The 17,953-nt window shown below is 46.2% G+C and overlaps 1 protein-coding gene across 1 annotated transcript; it reads left to right on the top strand.

Annotated features, from left to right (window-relative positions):
- Positions 1 to 12,799: 12,799 nt before the first annotated feature.
- Positions 12,800 to 17,645, top strand: LOC119934170 (keratin, type I cuticular Ha1-like). Its single transcript, XM_038753586.1, has 7 exons — positions 12,800 to 13,156; positions 13,252 to 13,334; positions 14,459 to 14,615; positions 15,973 to 16,134; positions 16,237 to 16,362; positions 16,594 to 16,814; positions 17,510 to 17,645. Exons 1-7 carry the CDS (start codon positions 12,806 to 12,808, stop codon positions 17,643 to 17,645), a joined length of 1,236 nt encoding a protein of 411 aa, XP_038609514.1. The 5' UTR covers positions 12,800 to 12,805.
- The last annotated feature ends 308 nt before the right edge of the window (positions 17,646 to 17,953 follow it).

The raw sequence follows: 17,953 nt of genomic DNA, 5'->3' as shown, positions 1-17,953 counted from the left end.
GGAGCCGGGATTTGAACCCATGACCTCTGAGTCCAAAGCCCGTGCTCTATCCACTGAGCCACGCGCTGCTTCTCTAGAGATGCTAAACATGTTCCCTGCCTACAAGGAGCTTACAGTCCAGAGGGATATTCAGGATATTTTATAGATAGCTCAGTGTCTCTATGTAAACCATGTCCTGGCTTGTTGCTCTTGACACCATTTTGTTTTCCCAGGTTGCCAAGCAATCCCTGTGCCACCACCAATGCCTGCAGCACCTCGTGTGGTCCATGCTCCCGTTGCCATTGATCCCCTGTCCTGCCTTACCAAGAGCACCCAGCATTACTGGGTCGACTGGAGATGGGAAAGTTCCCCCTGTGTTTAGTTTTGACCTAGCTCAGTTCCATTTCGATACATTCCAGTGCCAACCATGGCACTGAAAATAATTCCAATCAATCAGACAATAACATTTTTGAGCATCTACTGAGCAGAGCACTGAAATCAGTGCATAACTGCACCAAAGACAACAACCAGTTATTCCAGTCTCTGGAATAAGAAAATCCTCTGTGCTAATCATCTTTACTTCTGAAGATGGTTCACACCCTGACCCAAACCTCTATTCCTTCTTTTACGGTGCCTATTGGATCATTTTCCTTCCCTCATTGCTTCTTCACGGCAAGGGGGCTCCTTTGTTGACCACCTAATAAACTTCATTTCTCTGGCATAGCAAACCGGTTTCTCATTTGCATTCATTCATTTCCTCTAAAGAGCTCCTTAGAGTATGACAACTCGCTCCAGGCAATGGCCGGCCCCAGCCAATGTGGTTACGTGAATTGGGGGCATCTTCAGGAGTGCTGCTCTCGGTCAGACCAGGGCCCAAACAGGACACTGCTCTCATGGTGAGGTAGTGAGGCCTAGTAGAAAGAGCATGGGCTGGGGAATCAGAGAACCTTGGTTCTAAATCCTGGCTCTGCCACTTACCTGCATTGTTACCTTGGCGCTTAACTTCTTTGGGTCTTAGTTTCTTCATCTGTAAAATGATGATTCAGTACATATTCTTCCCCTCCCCTTAGACTGTCAGCCCCTTGTGGGACAGGGACTGTGACCAATCTGCCCCAGTGCATAGTACCACAACTATAATGGTGGTACAGGATGCTTGGGACAATCAATCAATCAATCAATCATATTTATTGAGTGCTCACTGTGTGCAGAGCACTGTACTCAGTTCTTGGGAGAGTACAATAAAACAGCATTGGCAGACAAGTTCCCTGCCCATAACAAGTTTACAGTCTAGAGGGGAAAACAGACAATATAAATAAATAAATTATGGATATGACCGTACGACTGGGGGAGTTGAGGGAAGGGTGAATAAAGGGAGCAAATCTAAGTGCTGTTTACCCTCCTGGGCACCCATGAACAACTGTGGACCAGGAACCCCTCAGTGTGCTAGAAATCCCCCTGCAGAAATCTACCCAGCAACTGAGAAGCAGCATGGCCTAGTGGATAGAGCATGGACCTGGGAGCTGGGAGGACCTGGTTTTGAATTCTTTCTACATCTCTTGCCTGCAGTGCGACCTTGGAGGAGTCACTTAACTTCTCTGTGCCTAAGTTACCTCACCTGTAAAATGGGGATTAAGGCTGTGAGTCCCATGTGGGACATGGACTGTGCCCAACCTAATAAGCTTTATTTACCCCAGTGCTTAGTAAAGTGCCTGACAGAATAAGCACTTGACAAATACCTTAAAAACAAACAAACAGACAAAAATAACGGGCCCAGCCTCGATGTTTTGGGCTGGCCAGAGAGTGGAACTGTTCATTCTGACCCCTTTGGAACTTGATCCCAGTCAGGTAAGCCCTGGTCAAGGGGAGGTTTGGAAGTCTGACTCATGTCTAGGGTCTGAGTCCATCCCTGGGAAGAGTAGTTGTCCCACCACTCCTATACAGGGATCTCATATTCTGAGATCCCTGGAGCCTTCCAGTTTCCAATCAATCAATCAATCATATTTATTGAGTGCTTACCATATGCAGAGCACTGTACTGAGCTCTTGGATTTGCTTGTATTCATTCACTCATTCATTCATTCAATCGCATTTATTGAGTGCTTACTATGTGCAGCATGGCTCAGTGGAAAGAGCAGGGGCTTTGGAGTCAGAGTTCATGGGTTTGAATCCCCGTTCTGCCAATTGTCAGCTGTATGACTTTGGGCAAGTCACTTAACTCCTCTGTGCCTCAGTTCCCTCATCTGTAAAATGGGGATTAAGACTGTGAGCCCCTCGTGGGACAACCTGATCTCCTTGTAACCTCCCCAGCACTTAGAACAGTGCTTTGCACATAGTAAGTGCTTAATAAATGTCATTATTATTATTATTATTATCATTATCAGTGAATCCCTTTAGGGCAACAGGCTCTGGTTGAACCCAGGCTGGCATCGATATCACCATCATCCTCATCATCAGGATGATATATCTGGGAGAGAATGTTTTGCCTCACTTGCCAATTTGGGAGTTCAGCTGTGGCATGCCAAAAAGTCAGACCCCGTGACATCACACAATTGGGCTGGCATGCAAAGTGACTCGATGACATCAAGGGAATGCTTAAGACCGGAGCATTTTATTTGAGTAGCCTGATCCTCACCCTTCGCTCCAAAACCTTTGTGGTCCTGTCCCACGTCCTGGTGAACTCAGGTGCCAAATCCCAGCTGCGGGACTTGGTGGCAGGAGATTTGCTGCTGAAAATTCAAGTCCCAGAGAAAAAGGTGTCCAGTTCTTTGTCCATACTGAACAGGGACAAACCACCCCAAAACTGGACAAAAGCGTACTCACCTTCCCCAGTAGACAATGTAAGCCTCTCTGGCTGGCTGTTCATAGTGTGAGTGTGAGTGCGTGTGTGTGTTTTGAGGAACGATGAAGAATCAGATAACTAGACTGTGAGCCCGTTGTTGGGTAGGGACCATCTCTAAAATGTTGCCAACTTGTACTTCCCAAGTGTTCTGCACACAGTAAGCGCTCAATAAATACGATTGACTGAATGAATGAATAACAAAGAAAACAGGATAATCAGCAGTTTCTTCCGGTCCTGAGTGGGCTGCCAAGTTCAGAGAGCAGTCAGTCCCAAGACAGAGATGCAGCTCAATGGCTGAGAGCATCAGTGTCAGGAATTGTAAGCTCCTTGCAGGCAGGTAACATGTCTGCCAACTCTCCCAAGTGCTTAGTACAGCACTCTGCACACAGTAAGCACTTAGTAAAAATGATTGATTGATTGATTGAGTTGGCCCAGAGCAACTGCTGAACACAGGGAGACCTGAGAGCCTTGCGGAGGCGCCCCGAGGAGAAGCCCCCAGGGCCTGCTGCCTCCAGGGTCAGATATAGGAGCTAAGGGGATGTGATGAGGTACTTGGCAGGAGTGGGTTGTGGGGGCAGCCTCTGCCTCTTCCGCAATGGTGGAGTGGGCTCACTCCTTAATTTGCTCCATGATAGGTTGGCTCCCACACAACAGTTGTGCACTTGGAGAGAGGTCTGCTGCTCTTTGCTACCTTGAATTGTAGCTGAGGGCTGTCAGGGAGAGGTTGGGGATGAGGAAGCTTTTCTTCTTGAACCCAGGAAATACCCACAGGGGACAGTTGTGCTGAATGCCAGGAATATTTGAAATGTAACTGTTGCAACGCATTGACCTTTCGTCCCAACATGATTTCTCCCTCTGGTGTGAATTCCTCTGAATGCACCAAAACTGAATCCTCCTGTTAGAGTCCAGTTACCTTTTCCCAGCTTTACATTTTCTCTTTGGTCAATGCTCTCCTTCTAATTTTTTTTACATTTTTTGTTTCTAGAAGCTTACTGCCTAAGGCTGTGACTCTTTCTCCATTTGGATTGGAAGCTCTTAGACTGGAAATTCTTAGACTGTGAGCCCATGGTGGGCTAGGGATTGTGTCTAATTTCCACCTGAGTATTCCTTTCCAGGGCTCGGTACAGTGTAATACACACAGTAAGGGCTTAATAAACACCACTACTACTAAAAAATCACTAATACTAAGCTCCTTTAGTTCAGGAACCACTTAGTACCGTGCTCTGCATATAGTATATGAGAAGCAGCGTGGCTCAGTGGAAAAGAGCATGGACTTTGGAGTCAGAAGTCATGGGTTCAAATCCCAGCTCCGCCAATTGTCATCTGTGTGACTTTGGGCAAGTCACTTAACTTCTGTGTGCTTCAGTTACCTCATCTGTAAAATGGGGATTAAGACTGTGAGCCCCCTGTGAGACAACCTGATCACCTTCTAACTTCCCCAGTGCTTGGAACAGTGCTTTGCACATAGTAAGCGCTTAATAAATACCATCATTATTATTATAGTAGCTGCCTAGGTGATGCTATTGATTGATTGATTGTAGTATTTGCCGTATTAATTAAGCACTTTTTATGTGTAGCGCACTGTACTAAGCTCTGGGAAAGAATATGGAGGAGGGAATTAGACACAGTCTCTGTCCCTCAAAGGGCTCACCATCAGTCTTAAGATAACAATAAACATCCTGACCCTGACTCTTCTCCAATTTGTTCCTGTTATCACAGCTAATAGTACCCTGCCATTGCTGTGGGCAGGGAACGTGTCTACAAACTCTCTTATATTGTACTCTCCCAAGCACTTAGTACACAGTAAGCAATACCACTGATTGATTCATTTCCCTGCCATCTCTGCCTTTGTCTCTGTCTTTTTGTCTGCTTCTATGCTCTTGTTTCTGTCTCCATCACTCTCAAACCCATTAGGTAAGGTTCCGTCTTGCTTCTTGAAGACCTTCCCTTCATCTGGGGCTGACTCTACCCCACATGGTTTCCTCTGCAGGCCTCTTTGCCTCATCCTCTCTCTCCCTCTCTCAGCACTCCATAGAGCTGCTGATGAGTTTGGGTGTGATCTCTTCCCAAGACGGAACCTTTGCTTTGGTAATAACAGGCTCTACCAACCTCAAGTGCAATTTACTTACGACACTGAGACCAGAAGTCTGTAATTCGGCGTCTTTGACATCATGAGCTTCTGCACCCCAGTAAAAATCCTGTGCTTGTTGGCCTGTTTATGGGCCTTGTTTATCCTCAAAGCACTCAGGAAGGAGTCATTATCTTTCCCTAAATAAAGCTGAGTAAAGGTCAACTATCAACACACAATTAAGTAGAATAAATGAAAATAAAATAGCAACAATGAACATTCTCTAGAAGACAAAGGAAATCACTGGGCTTGCCAGCTTCAAGCCTTCTTAATTCTTAGGGACACTATTATTGTAACATTGAAGCAACAGCAACAGGGCCAGTGGACAGAGAAGAAACAGCCTGAGGGTCCTGGCTACTCCCTACAACCCTCACAAAGCTACAGCTGCTCTCCCTGACGGGCAGACACTGACTGTGGTGACCTTGAGACCCTCTAGGAAAGGCATTGCCAGCTCTTTTTACAACTTTTCCTTGCAATCAATCCATTCTTCAGTGGTATTTATGGAGCACTTACTTTTGAAGAGCACTGTACTAAGTGCTTGGGAAAACACAATATTACAGAGTTGGTACACATGATCCCTGCCCACAAGGCGCTTACAGTCCAGAGCAGGAGACAGGGATTAAAATAAAATTATGACAGGGGAAATTGTAGAGTATAAGCATAATGTACATAAATGCTGTGGGGCTGGGGTGCGTATCAAAGTGCTTGAGGGGTAAAAAGTCAAGTGTACAATAGATGGAGAGGGACAGGTGGAGGGGGGAAATAAGAGCTAAATCAGGGAAGGCCTCTTGGAGGAGATATGATTTAGGAGAGCTTTAAAGGTTGGCAGAGTGGTGGACTGTTGGATATGAAGGGAGGAGTTCCAGGGCAAAGAGATGTGGGCAAGGGATCTGTGGCAAGATAGATGAGATTGAAGTACAGGGAATAGTTTGTTGTTGAGGAGTGGAGTGTGCAGACTGGGAGATCAGTGCAAAGAACTTGCACTCTATTTACTTGCCTCCCTTTTAGTTCACCTCCTCAGCCCTGAGCAGTTGGAATTGAGACTGTAAGCTCACTGTGGGTTGGGAATGTGCCTACTACCTGTGTTGAATTGCATGCTCCCAAGTGCTTAATACAGTCCTCTCCATACAGTAAGTGCTCAATAAATACCATTGATTGATTGACTGATGGATCAAGTCCCAAAGCAGTGGCTGGGGAGATACAGTGATCAAGGCTTCAGTTCTCTGTGCCTCAGTTATCTCATCTGTCAAATGGAGATTAAGAATATGAGCCCGTGTCCAACCTGATTAACTTGTATCCACCCCGGTGGTTAGAACAGACCTTGGCACATAATAAGTGCTTAACAAATACCATAATAATTATTATTAAGGGAGTTGGTTCTCCAACTCCTGCTTCTCCACTACCTTCTTTTCCTCCTTCTTTTCTTTCCATATTAATGATCAAAACAACAATAACTCTTGGATTTGTTAAGAACTTACTCTGTACCAAGAACCATATTAAATATTGGGGTAGATACAAGATAGTGATGTAGCCCACAGTCCCTGTTCCACATGGGGCTCATATTCTTAATCCCCATTTGACAGATGAGGTGACTGAGGCACAGAGAACTGAAGCCATTGTATCTCCATAGCCACTGCTCCACGTAGGAGGGAGAACAGGTATTGAATCTCCATTTTACAGATGAGGAAATGGAGGTTCAGAGAACGTAAGTGACTTGCCCTAGGTCATACAGCAGGCAAGCGGCAGAGCCAGGATTAGAACCCACATTCTCTAAATCCCAGACCTGAACTCTTTCCACTGCTTGCCCCCGCCTCTCCATGCTGTCATTTACTAAGCGGCAACTGTGCCTTTCCCCAGGCATCGTTCCCACTTCACAGCCTCTTTCTGGGCAGACATGTAATGTGTGCCTGACTAATGTCTCAGGGCAGCTTGGTTCCAGCTTTGGGGCTCAGAAGGGAAGTCCCATTTCTGACCGCATCCTTTCATGCCTTATCAGAATACTTGCCCCCTCCCTGTATCCCTCCCTGACCGCCACCGTCAACCGTCCACTCTCCAATGTCTCCTTTCCCATTGCTTCCAAGCGTGAGCACATCTTCCCATCCTAAAAAAATCTTACCTGCACCCCCATGCATCCCTCCATTTATTGCTCCATTTCCCTACTACCATTCCTCTTAAAACTTGTTGAATGAGATGTCTACGCCACTGACTCCACTTCCTCTCCTCCAATTCGCTCCTTGACCCCCTCCAATCTGCCTTCTGCCCCCTCCTTTCCTTGGAAACAGCCCTCTCAAAGGTCACCAATAATCTCCTTCTTGTCAAACCCAGTGGCCTGTACTATACCCCAATCCTCCTCGACCGCTCAGCTGTCTTCGACACTGTGGACCCCTCCTTCTGGAAACATTATCTAATCTTGGCTTCACTGACACTGTCCTCTCCTGGTTCTCTTCCTATCTCTCTGGCTGCTCAAACTGTCAGTCTCTTCTGCGGGTTCCTCCTCTGCCTGCCAGTACTTAACTGTATGGGTCCCTCAAGGATCAGTTCGAGGCCCTCTTCAATTTTACATCTACACCCCCTCCCTTGGAGAACTCATTCGCTCCCTTGGCATCTCTATGCAGATGATTCCCAATCTACATCTCCAGTCCTGATCTCCCTCCTTTTCTGCAGCCTCATATTTTCTCCTGCCTTCAGGACATCTCTACCTGGGAGTGCTGCCAACTTCTCAAACTTAACATGTCCAAAACAGAACTCCTTATCTTCCCACCCAAACTCTATCCTCCCCCTGACTTTTCATTCACTGAAGTAAGCCCCACCATCCTCCCTGCCTCACAAGCCCATAATGTTGGTGTTATTCTTCGACTCATCCCTTTTATTCAACCCACATATTTAATCTGCCACCAAATCTTGTCTATTGTACCTTCACAGCATTACTAAAACCTGCCTTTTCCTCTCATCCAAACTGTTAACACACTGATTCAAGCATATATCCCATCCAGTCTTGACCATGGTATTAGCCTCCTTGTTAATCTAGCTGCCTCCTGTCTCTCCCCACTCCAGTGCATACTTCATTCTGCTGTCTGGATCATTTTTCTAAAAAAAGTTTAGTCCACATCTCACCACTCCTCAAGAACCTCCAGTGGTTGTCCATCCATCTCCATGACAAACTGAAACTCCTTACCACTGGTTTTAAAGCAATTGCCTTTCCCCTTCTTGTCTTCACTTTCTTACTACAACCCACAATGTTCACTTCACTCTTCTAACATCAACCTATTCACTGTACCTTGCCCTCATCTATCTCGTCACTAACTTGCCCATGTCCTCAGTTCTCTGTCCACTTCTATTCTTCATCTACACCCATTTCCTTGGAGAATTCATTCACTCCCATGGCTTCAATTACCATCTCTATGCAGAAGAACTTCCTCCTTATTCAACAGAACACCACTCTCCCCATCTTTAAACTTAATTAAAATCAAAACTCCTCCAAGAAGTCTTCCCTTATGGAGCCCTCAGTTTCCCTATTTTCTCTCCCTTCTGTATCACCCTTGCACTTGGATTTCTATCCTTCATTCACCCCACCATCAGCCCCATAGCACTTATGTACCTATCTGTAATTTATTTTGATGCCAATCCCTCCCTCTAGACTATAAGCTGTTCGTGGGCAGGGAACGTGTCTACCAACTCTGTTATATTGTACTATCTCAAGTGCTTAGTACAGTGCTCTGCACATAGTAGACACTATACTTTTAATTCTATTTGTTCTGATGGCTTTGACACTGTCTACATGTTTTGTTGTCTGTCTCCCCCTTCTAGACTGTGAGCCCGTTGTTGGGTAGAGACGGTCTTTATATGTTGCCAACTTGAACTTCCCAAGTGCTCAGTACAGTTCTCTGCACTCAGTAAGCACTCAATAAATATGATTGAATGAATGAATGAATACTATTAAGCACCTGTTGTGTACAGACCAATCTGAATACTCAGATGGGAATTAGATTAGGGTCTCTGACCCTCTGGGGGCTTGCAATATAAAAAGCATAAATGCGGAGAAATGACCGGAGACAGACACATCATGAATGATGAAACTTTAAAACACAACACAGGCAAATGCACACCCACGCACACAAAAAATCAATAGGCTGCTGTGGCTAGAGGAGCAGAATTTCAGGTTTTTCGGGGCTCAGAGTCAAAGGCACACCCATAGCCACAGCAACCAAGACAAAAGCCACCAGAGTTTTGTGGAGGCCTCTTACTGTAGGTGCTGTTCTGTTTCCTGCCCGGGTGGTGGAAGGCAGGACATACATTCATTCATTCAATCGTACTTATTGAGCGCTTACTGTGTGCAGAGCACTGTACTAAGCGCTTGGGAAGTACAAGTTGGCAACATCTAGAGACGGTCCCTACCCAACAGTGGGCTCACAGTCTAGAAGGGGGAGACAGAAAACAAAACAAAACATATTAACAAAATAAAATAAATAGAATAAATATGTACAAATAAAATAAATAAATAAATAGATAAATAAATGAATAAATAAATAAATAAATAAATAAATAAATAAATAAATAAATAGAGTAATGGAGTCTCTTCCGTGGTGCAGAGGGGAACTGGTGCTGGTTCCTGGGCTGGAAGTGTGGCTGGTAGTGTGGTGGGGAGGACGCCAAAGCAACGCTGTGGTTGCCTGTCTCTTTCCCACTGGGGAACACTGCCAATGAGTGGTGTGGTGAAAAAATCTTTGGTGTGAATAGTCATTGCTTGGTGCACCCTAGTACTTAGCCTCACTTTTCTTTAGGTTTACCATGCTGACTACATAGTTGTTCAAAATCATTTGCAGGTCCTCTCGAGGGCTTTGAGTTTGGGACCCCCTACACTCTAGTCATTCTCTAGGTTTGGATCTCCTTCCGACTAGGGAAAAACCACTGGGAAGCTGGGAGCAGGATGAGAAGCTGTGGGGCCTAATGGATGGAGTGTGGTCCTGGGAGTCAGAAGGACCAGAGTTCTAATCCCAGCTCTGCCACTTGTCTGCTGTGTGATCTTGGGCAAGTCACTTAACTTCTTTGTGCCTCAGTTGTCTCATCTGTAAAATAGGGATTAAGATGGTGAGCCCCATGTAGGACAGTGACTTTGTCCTCTCTGATTAACTTGTACCTACTCCAGGACTTAGAACAGTGCTTGGCACATAGTAAGCCCTTCGCAAGTACCATTATTACTATTATTATTACGTATCACCATCTTTAAAGCATTCTATCAGTTTTCCCCTTCCTAGGTTACCTTGCTGATTTCCTACTGCAGCCCAGCCCACATGCTTCACTCTAATAACAACCTACTCAATTTTGTCTATCTCATCGCTGACCCCTTTCCCACATCTTTCCTCTGGGCTGGAACTCCATTCCCCTTCATTTACAACAGACTACCATTACTCCATTTTCAAAACCTTATTAAAATCCCATCTCTTCCAAGAGACCTTCTCTGACCAAACTCCAATTTCCCCTACTCCTCCCCGCTGCATCACATATGGATCTGTACTCTCTAAGCACTTGTTATTCATTCCACCCTTAGCCCCACAAAGCATATGTGTATATCCATAATTTATTTTAATGTCTGTAAGACATTACACTTTAGACTGTAAGTTTCTGGTGGGCAGTTATTATGTCTACCAACTCTATTGTATTCCCAATTTTTTGTAGGGAAGCACCGTAGCCTAGTGGAAAGAACACAGGCCTGAGAGTCAGAGGACCTGGGTTCTAATCCTGCTTCTGCCATTTACTTGCTGTGTGATCTAACGCAAGTCATTTAACGTTTCCGCACCTCAGTTCCCTCATCTGCAAAATGGGGATTCAAAACCTGTTCTCCCTCTTACTTAGATTGTGAGCCCCATGTGGGACCCAGTTATCTTGTATCTACCCCAGTGCATGGCACATAGTAAGTGCCTAATAAATACCATTATTATTATTATTATTGTTATTAGTACAGAGCTATGCACACAGTAGCATTAAATAATTATGATTGCTCATACCCCACTGGAGGTCTGTACAGCCTGTTGCAACCAGCACTAGTCTGTCCACCTGTAGGGCAGCAGGAGGGGAAGTTTTTCTGGCTCAGGAACACCATGTTGTCTCTTTCCCAGCCCCTTCCCTAGAGAACTGAGTTCATGGATCTTCCCTTCCTGAGGCATTCAAGTCCAAAGATGGACTGGTGCAAGAGTTGAAGGCTTAGAATCTACCATTGTGTCACTAAGGCCACAGAACAGCAGTAGTAGTGTATTTATTATTATTATTAATAATAATAATGAAGGTATTTGTTAAGCACTTACTATGTACAAAGCACTGTTCTAAGCACTGGGGAGCTTACAAGGCGATCAGGTTGCCTCACGGTGGGCTCACAGTTTTAATCCCCATTTTACAGATGAGGTAACTGAGGCACAGAGAAGTTAAGTGACTTGCCCAAAGTCACACAGCTGACAAGTGGTGGAACCGGGATTAGAACCCATGGCCTCTGACTCCTAAGCCTGTGGCTGTCTATCACCTCGCCCCCTCCTACCTCACCTCCCTTCTCTCCTTCTACAGCCCACCCCATACCCTCCGCTCCTCTGCCGCTAATCTCCTCACCGTGCCTCATTCTCGCCTGTCCCGCCATCAACCCCCAGCCCATGTCATCCCCCAGGCCTGGAATGCCCTCCCTCTGCCCATCCGCCAAGCTAGCTCTCTTCATCCCTTCAAGGCCCTACTGAGAGCTCACCTCCTCCAGGAGGCCTTCCCAGACTGAGCCCCTTCCTTCCTCTCCCCCTCATCCCCCTCTCCATCCCCCATCTTACCTCCTTCCCTTCCCCACAGCACCTGCATATATGTATATATGTTTGTACATATTTATTACTCTATTTATCTTACTTGTACATATCTATTCTATTTATTTTATTTTGTTAGTGTGTTTGGTTTTGTTCTCTGTCTCCCCCTTCTAGACTGTGAGCCCGCTGTTGGGTAGGGACTGTCTCTATGTGTTGCCGACTTGTACTTCCCAAGCGCTTAGTACTGTGCTCTGCACACAGTAAGCGCTCAATAAATACAATTGATTGATTGATTGATTGATTTCCACTAAACCATGCTGCTTCAAAGATGTATATGTATCATAATCAGTGGTATTTGTTGAGTGCTTATGGTGTGCAGAGCACTGTACCAAGCTCTTTGGAGAGCTCAATACAACAGAGTTGGTAGACATATTCCCTGTCCACAAGGAGCTTACAGTCCAGAGGGGGAGCTAGACATTAATATAAATAAATAATTTGTCATATATACTTTGTAAATATGTACATAAGTGCTGTGGGCCTGAAGGTATACATAAATCCTTTGTCAACACTCCAAAAACCTGTATTTATCCCTTTTTCCTCAGAAATTCTAAAACCATTGTGTCTCGGTAATGAGAAAAAGTCATAGAGTAGCTTAGAAATTGAGCCAGCATAAAATACAGGGATTCCACTGGGGAGGCCTAGCCCTAAAGTCAGAAGGGATGGAAGGAAGGACACTGGCTGTCCCCAACATACTTAATCAGGGCTGATGGCTGGGAGGAGGTGGTTTTGGCTCTTTGAAGATGCAACATGAACTCCTTCTTTACTGCCCAACATTACCAGTAATAGTCCTGACTTAGCAAGAAGCCGAAGTAAAATCTTTTACGAGGTGAGGGACTCTTCTGAGGTCTTTCAGTGACACACTAAGAAGAGCTTTGGAAAATGTGTTAGTGGAAACAGGGAAAATTGCTTTTTTGTATGCCTCACACACACCATGGAGGGGATATAAGAACCCCAGAGAGGAGCACTCCTTGACCAGAAGAAACTGAGCTCTGCACTAGACTCTCCTGAGCACCTCTCTCCCAGCACCATGCCCTACAACTGCTCTCTGCCCAGCTTCAGCTGCCGCAGCAGCTGCGCCTCCAGGCCCTGCGTGCCACCCAGCTGCCAGCCATGCTGCTCCCTCCCCGGAACCCGCAACATCCCCGCCAACATCGGGACCTGCGGCTGGTTCTGTGAAGGCTCCTTCAACGGCAACGAGAAGGAGACCATGCAGTTCCTCAACGACCGTCTGGCCAACTACCTGGAGAAGGTGCGCCAGCTGGAACGGGAGAACGCCGAGCTGGATGCCAGGATCCGTCAGTGGTGCCAACAGCAGGTCCCCTTCGTGTGCTCGGACTACCAATCCTACTTCCGGACCATTGAGGAGCTGCAGCAGAAGGTGATAGGGGTGGGAGAAGGGCAACGTGGCCTCTTGCATTCTCTTAAGACCCAACGTTGAAAGTTTCACTCATGGGGGAATCTCTCATTCCCCAGATCCTGCTCACCAAGTCTGAGAACACCCGGCTGGTGGTGCAGATCGACAACGCCAAGCTGGCTTCGGATGACTTCCGCACCAAGTAAGTTGGATGAAGGTACAAGTCAAAATTAGCTGTGGAGGAAAACTACTTCTTTAGAAGAATACACAGGCTCTCAGTCTTAGATGAAATCGACCTGCTAGGAAGGTCTAATCAATCAGTGGTATTTGTGGAATGCTCACTATAGGCTCACTATATGTAGAGCTCTGTACTAAGTTATTGGGAGAGTACAACAGGATAGAGTTGATAGACTTCATTCCTGACATCATAGAGCTTACAGTGTAGTTCTATTTTACTTGTACATATTTATTCTATTTATTTTATTCTGTTAATATGTTTTGTTTTGTTCTCTATCTCCCCCTTCTAGACTGTGAGCCCACTGTTGGGTAGGGACTGTCTCTACATGTTGCCAACTTGTACTTCCCAAGCACTTAGTACAGTGTTCTGCACACAGTAAGCGCTCAATAAATACGATTGAATGAAAATGAATGAAATAGCATCAGGATGGGGTGTAATTCACTCATGGATGTGACTGGGCACTTTTATTCTGGGGTATCACTGAGTAACCTTCTCAAGAAAAAATTACAAGGAATATATTGGATGTTAAAAATGTGCTCCAACATTCCATGAGATTGGTTCCTCCCTCTTAGATTGGGAGTCCAGTATTATTATTACTATGATTACTACTACTACTTCTAGGAATCTTAGAGAAAGAGCATAGGTTTGGTAGTCAGAGGTCATGGGTTCTAATCCCAGCTCCGCCACTTATCAGCTGTATGACTTAGGGCAAGTCATTTAACTTCCCTGTGCCTCAGTCACCACATCTGTAACATGGGGATTAAGACTGTGAGGCCCAAATGGGACAACCTGACTACCTTGTATCTACCCCAGTTTTTAAAACAGTGCTTGGCACATAGTAAGGGCTTAACGAATACCATTATCATTATTATTAGTAATATTACTGAATTATATTATAGTGTGGGACAGGGTCTATACCTGACCAGATTATCTTGTATTTGCCTCAGAGCTAAGTACCTTGTTGGGGAAATAGTAAATGCTTCACAGAGACCATCAATATCATCATCATCATCTTATTTTTATCTTCTGAAACCTCAGCAAAGGAGGTTTCCAGTTCTTTTGCTGACCATCTTGTCCTCTGTTGGAAGGTACCAGACGGAGCTGTCCCTCCGCCAGCTGGTGGAGGCCGACATCAACGGTCTGCGTCGCATCCTGGATGAGCTGACCCTATGCAGGTCCGACCTGGAGGCCCAGGTGGAGTCTCTGAAGGAGGAGCTGCTCAGTCTCAAGCAGAATCATGAGCAGGTAAGACTCCCACCATCACACCACATAGCTTTCCAAGTGAAAAATAGGGGGCAGGAGGGCATAGATGTTTGCCAGTTGGAAGATGGCTAATCCAACATCTTGCATATTGCTTAAGACTCTGTTTAGAGTTATCTTTAGCAAATGATTGGATTACCCGAAGCCCTGGTGTTCTCTGGTTGAAGCTTGGCATTGTGCTGAAGATCAAGCAATCAAATGATCAATCAGTGCTTTGTATTGAGTACGTATTCGGGGCAGAGCACTGTAGTAAACACTTGGCAGAGTTCATGATATGAATAAGTCTTTTTAGGTACCAGAATAGGCATCACACTGTGCTGATGGCACAGGCAGGGGTGCATTGAATTAATAATAATTATGGTATTTGTTAAGTGCTTACTATGTGCCAAGTACTGTTAAAAGGCTGGGGTATATACAAGGTAATCAAGTTGTCCCATCTGGGGTCCACAGTCTTCATCCCAATTTTACAGATGAGGTAACTGGGGCACAGAGAAGTTAAGCGACTTACCCAAGGTCACACGGCAGACAAGTGGTGGAGCCAGGATTAGAACCCACGTCCTCTGACTTCCAAGCCCTCCCATTTCCTGTAAAACATGTCAGAGTTAGCTAAGTTCCTTCTTATCCCATACAGCCATGCTAGGGAGGCAGAGCTGGAAGAAGCCAAACCTAAAGAATGGTTGACTAGTGGGAATTCAGAGCTAGGATAAAGCTGAAAGAAATCAGGAAAGTATGGCTGGGATGTACAACTTATTCTTTTATAAGCAAACATTATCCAGGATTGACCCCATCTCCGAATTGAAAAGAATGAGTGCTTGATTCGAGCCTTCTGCTCTGATGGCCTAGGCTGCCCTCGATGGTGACTTTGTCTGGAAAATTTTTGAGTGGAGAAATCTCTTCTTCCAGATCCGCGACTTAGAGTATCTGAAAATGTTTCCACTGAAATGCTGTAGACTTTTTCTCCAGAACAATTCCAAAAATAGGAGATGGCTAGGAACTAAGAGAGGACCTGAAATAAATCACTGGTATTTACCGAACGCTTACTGTGTACAGAGCACTATATTAAGTGTTTGGGAGAGTACAATACAACAGAGTTACTAGACATGCTCGTTGCTCATAATGAGCTTACATTCTAAAGGACAATAAGCGGTGGGACGATGAAAAGCATGTTGATGATGATGATGGTGGTCTTCGAACTGAGCCAGAAAGGATGACAATTCCCATGAAGGGTGGGGAGTGGGTGGGGAGTGGTCTCAGAAGTTAGAGTTCGAGAGGAGATGAATGACAGTAGGGGAGATGAGTTGGGTCATTTATACATGTTGACTTGTCCACTTCTCCCTCTCAGGAGGTCAACTCTCTGAGGAGCCAGATTGGCGAGAGGCTGAACGTGGAGGTGGACGCTGCTCCGACCGTGGATCTGAACAGGGTGCTGAACGAGACCAGGTGCCAGTACGAGGCCTTGGTGGAGACCAACCGCAGAGATGTGGAGGAATGGTTCGTCAAGCAGGTGAGTGACTTTTAGCTCCAGAAATCTCCACAGTGTTTCCCAGCCCTCCGCTAAGCCCAGGCCACGTGCTGCCCCTGGGCATGAACTTTATGTGTTTTCCAGACAGAGGAGCTGAACCAGCAGGTGGTGACCAGTTCGGAGCAGCTGCAGTGCTGCCAGTCGGAGATCATCGAGCTGAGACGCACCGTCAATGCTCTGGAGGTAGAACTTCAGGCGCAGCACAACCTGGTGAGTAGCCTGGCAGGCCAGGTAGAGACTGAGGCCTTCTGGAAAGTGGAGGACATCATTTGTGTGAATGGAATTAACAGCAGAAACCTGAAAAAGAAAGATCATTTCTTCTCAGGAATGTGTGAGGGGCTTTTTGAGGAGTGCTGGAGCCCAAGGAATTGTGAGAACTCTGTTTCCCGGCCCTAAAAGTATCATCATCATTCTGACCTTTCTTTCTCTTCTTCCTCACAGAGAAATTCTCTGGAAAACACCCTGACAGAGACGGAGGCCCGCTACAGCTCCCAGCTGGCCCAGGTGCAGTGCCTGATCACCAGTGTGGAAGACCAGCTAGCCGAGATCCGCAGTGACCTGGAGCGGCAGAACCAGGAGTACCAGGTGCTGCTGGACGTCAAGGCCCGACTGGAGTGTGAGATCTCCACCTACCGTAACCTGCTAGAGAGCGAGGACTGCAAGTGAGTACATCCTGGCAAGTTCTGGTAAAGCCTCACGTGTATCTACAGGAAGGAATAATGGAGATGGGAAAACATGCTTTCTCAAAGAAAGCTCATGGAAACTTACCTCCTTTACTGGAGATATCCTGGGTTTTCCTGGAGTTCTCAAAGGTCTGGGAAGAAGTCCCTGGGACAGTGGGGGTTGGGAGCTGGGTTCTGGTGAGTTCGGCTTCTCTAGCTTAGGAGGTGGATTAGGGGCAGAGAGGAGATGCCGGAAAAGTGAGCTGCTGTGAAGGAGGCGGGTTTCCTGCCCGCAGGAGTGAGAGCATGATGGAACATAATAATAATAATAATGGCATTTATTGAGCGCTTACTGTGTTCAAAGCACTGTTCTAAGCGCTGGGGAGGTTTCAAGGTGATCAGGTTGTCCTATGGGGGGGCTCACAGTCTTCATCCCCATTTTACAGATGAGGTAACTGAGGCACAGAGAAGTGAAGTGACTTGCCCAAAGTCACACAGCTGACAATTGGCAGAGCCGGGATTTGAAACCTTGACCTCTGACTCCAAAGCCCGTGCTCTTTCCATGAGGATAGCAGGGGAGGGAAGAGCCTAGAATGAAGTCCTTTCCTGCCCTTTCTCCACATTGGTCTTCTGGTCTTCCTGGTCTCCAGGCAGCCCGCCACCTACTAACCTGATCTTGTGATTCTGTTTCCCAGGCTCCCCAACAACCCCTGTGCTACAACCAACGCATGCAGCAGGCCCATTGCCCCCTGCTCCGTCAACCCCTGTGCTCCCTGCACTCCCTGCGTGCCTCGTGCCCGCTGTGGCCCCTCCAGCTCCTTTGTGTGCTAACATGGATTCAGCTGCCAGGAGGAAAGGACCGCTGGCACGTGCATTTTGTGCCCGTACATCATGCCAGTTACTTCCCCAATCTCCAAAACTACGTTCCAAGACCTCACGACCCTTTCAAAGATCTGGGAGAATGAGGAGAAATTCTCATTCAGAGCCACTAGTCCTGGCTTTTCAAGCTCCGAAAAGCCACCACACACTCAAGCCCCATTAGCTTTAGATGCTCACTCGCCAATTGGCGAGCTTAGAATTCTTCCCTCGGAGAGAACCTGTGCTTACCTGTGACCTTTACAACTTTTATCTCTTCTGAA

The sequence above is a fragment of the Tachyglossus aculeatus genome, chromosome 11 (assembly GCF_015852505.1).
Source record: "Tachyglossus aculeatus isolate mTacAcu1 chromosome 11, mTacAcu1.pri, whole genome shotgun sequence".
Classification (NCBI taxonomy): domain Eukaryota; kingdom Metazoa; phylum Chordata; class Mammalia; order Monotremata; family Tachyglossidae; genus Tachyglossus; species Tachyglossus aculeatus.
The sequence above is the reverse complement of the archived record's forward strand: the minus strand, read 5'-3'. Positions and strand labels throughout refer to the sequence as shown.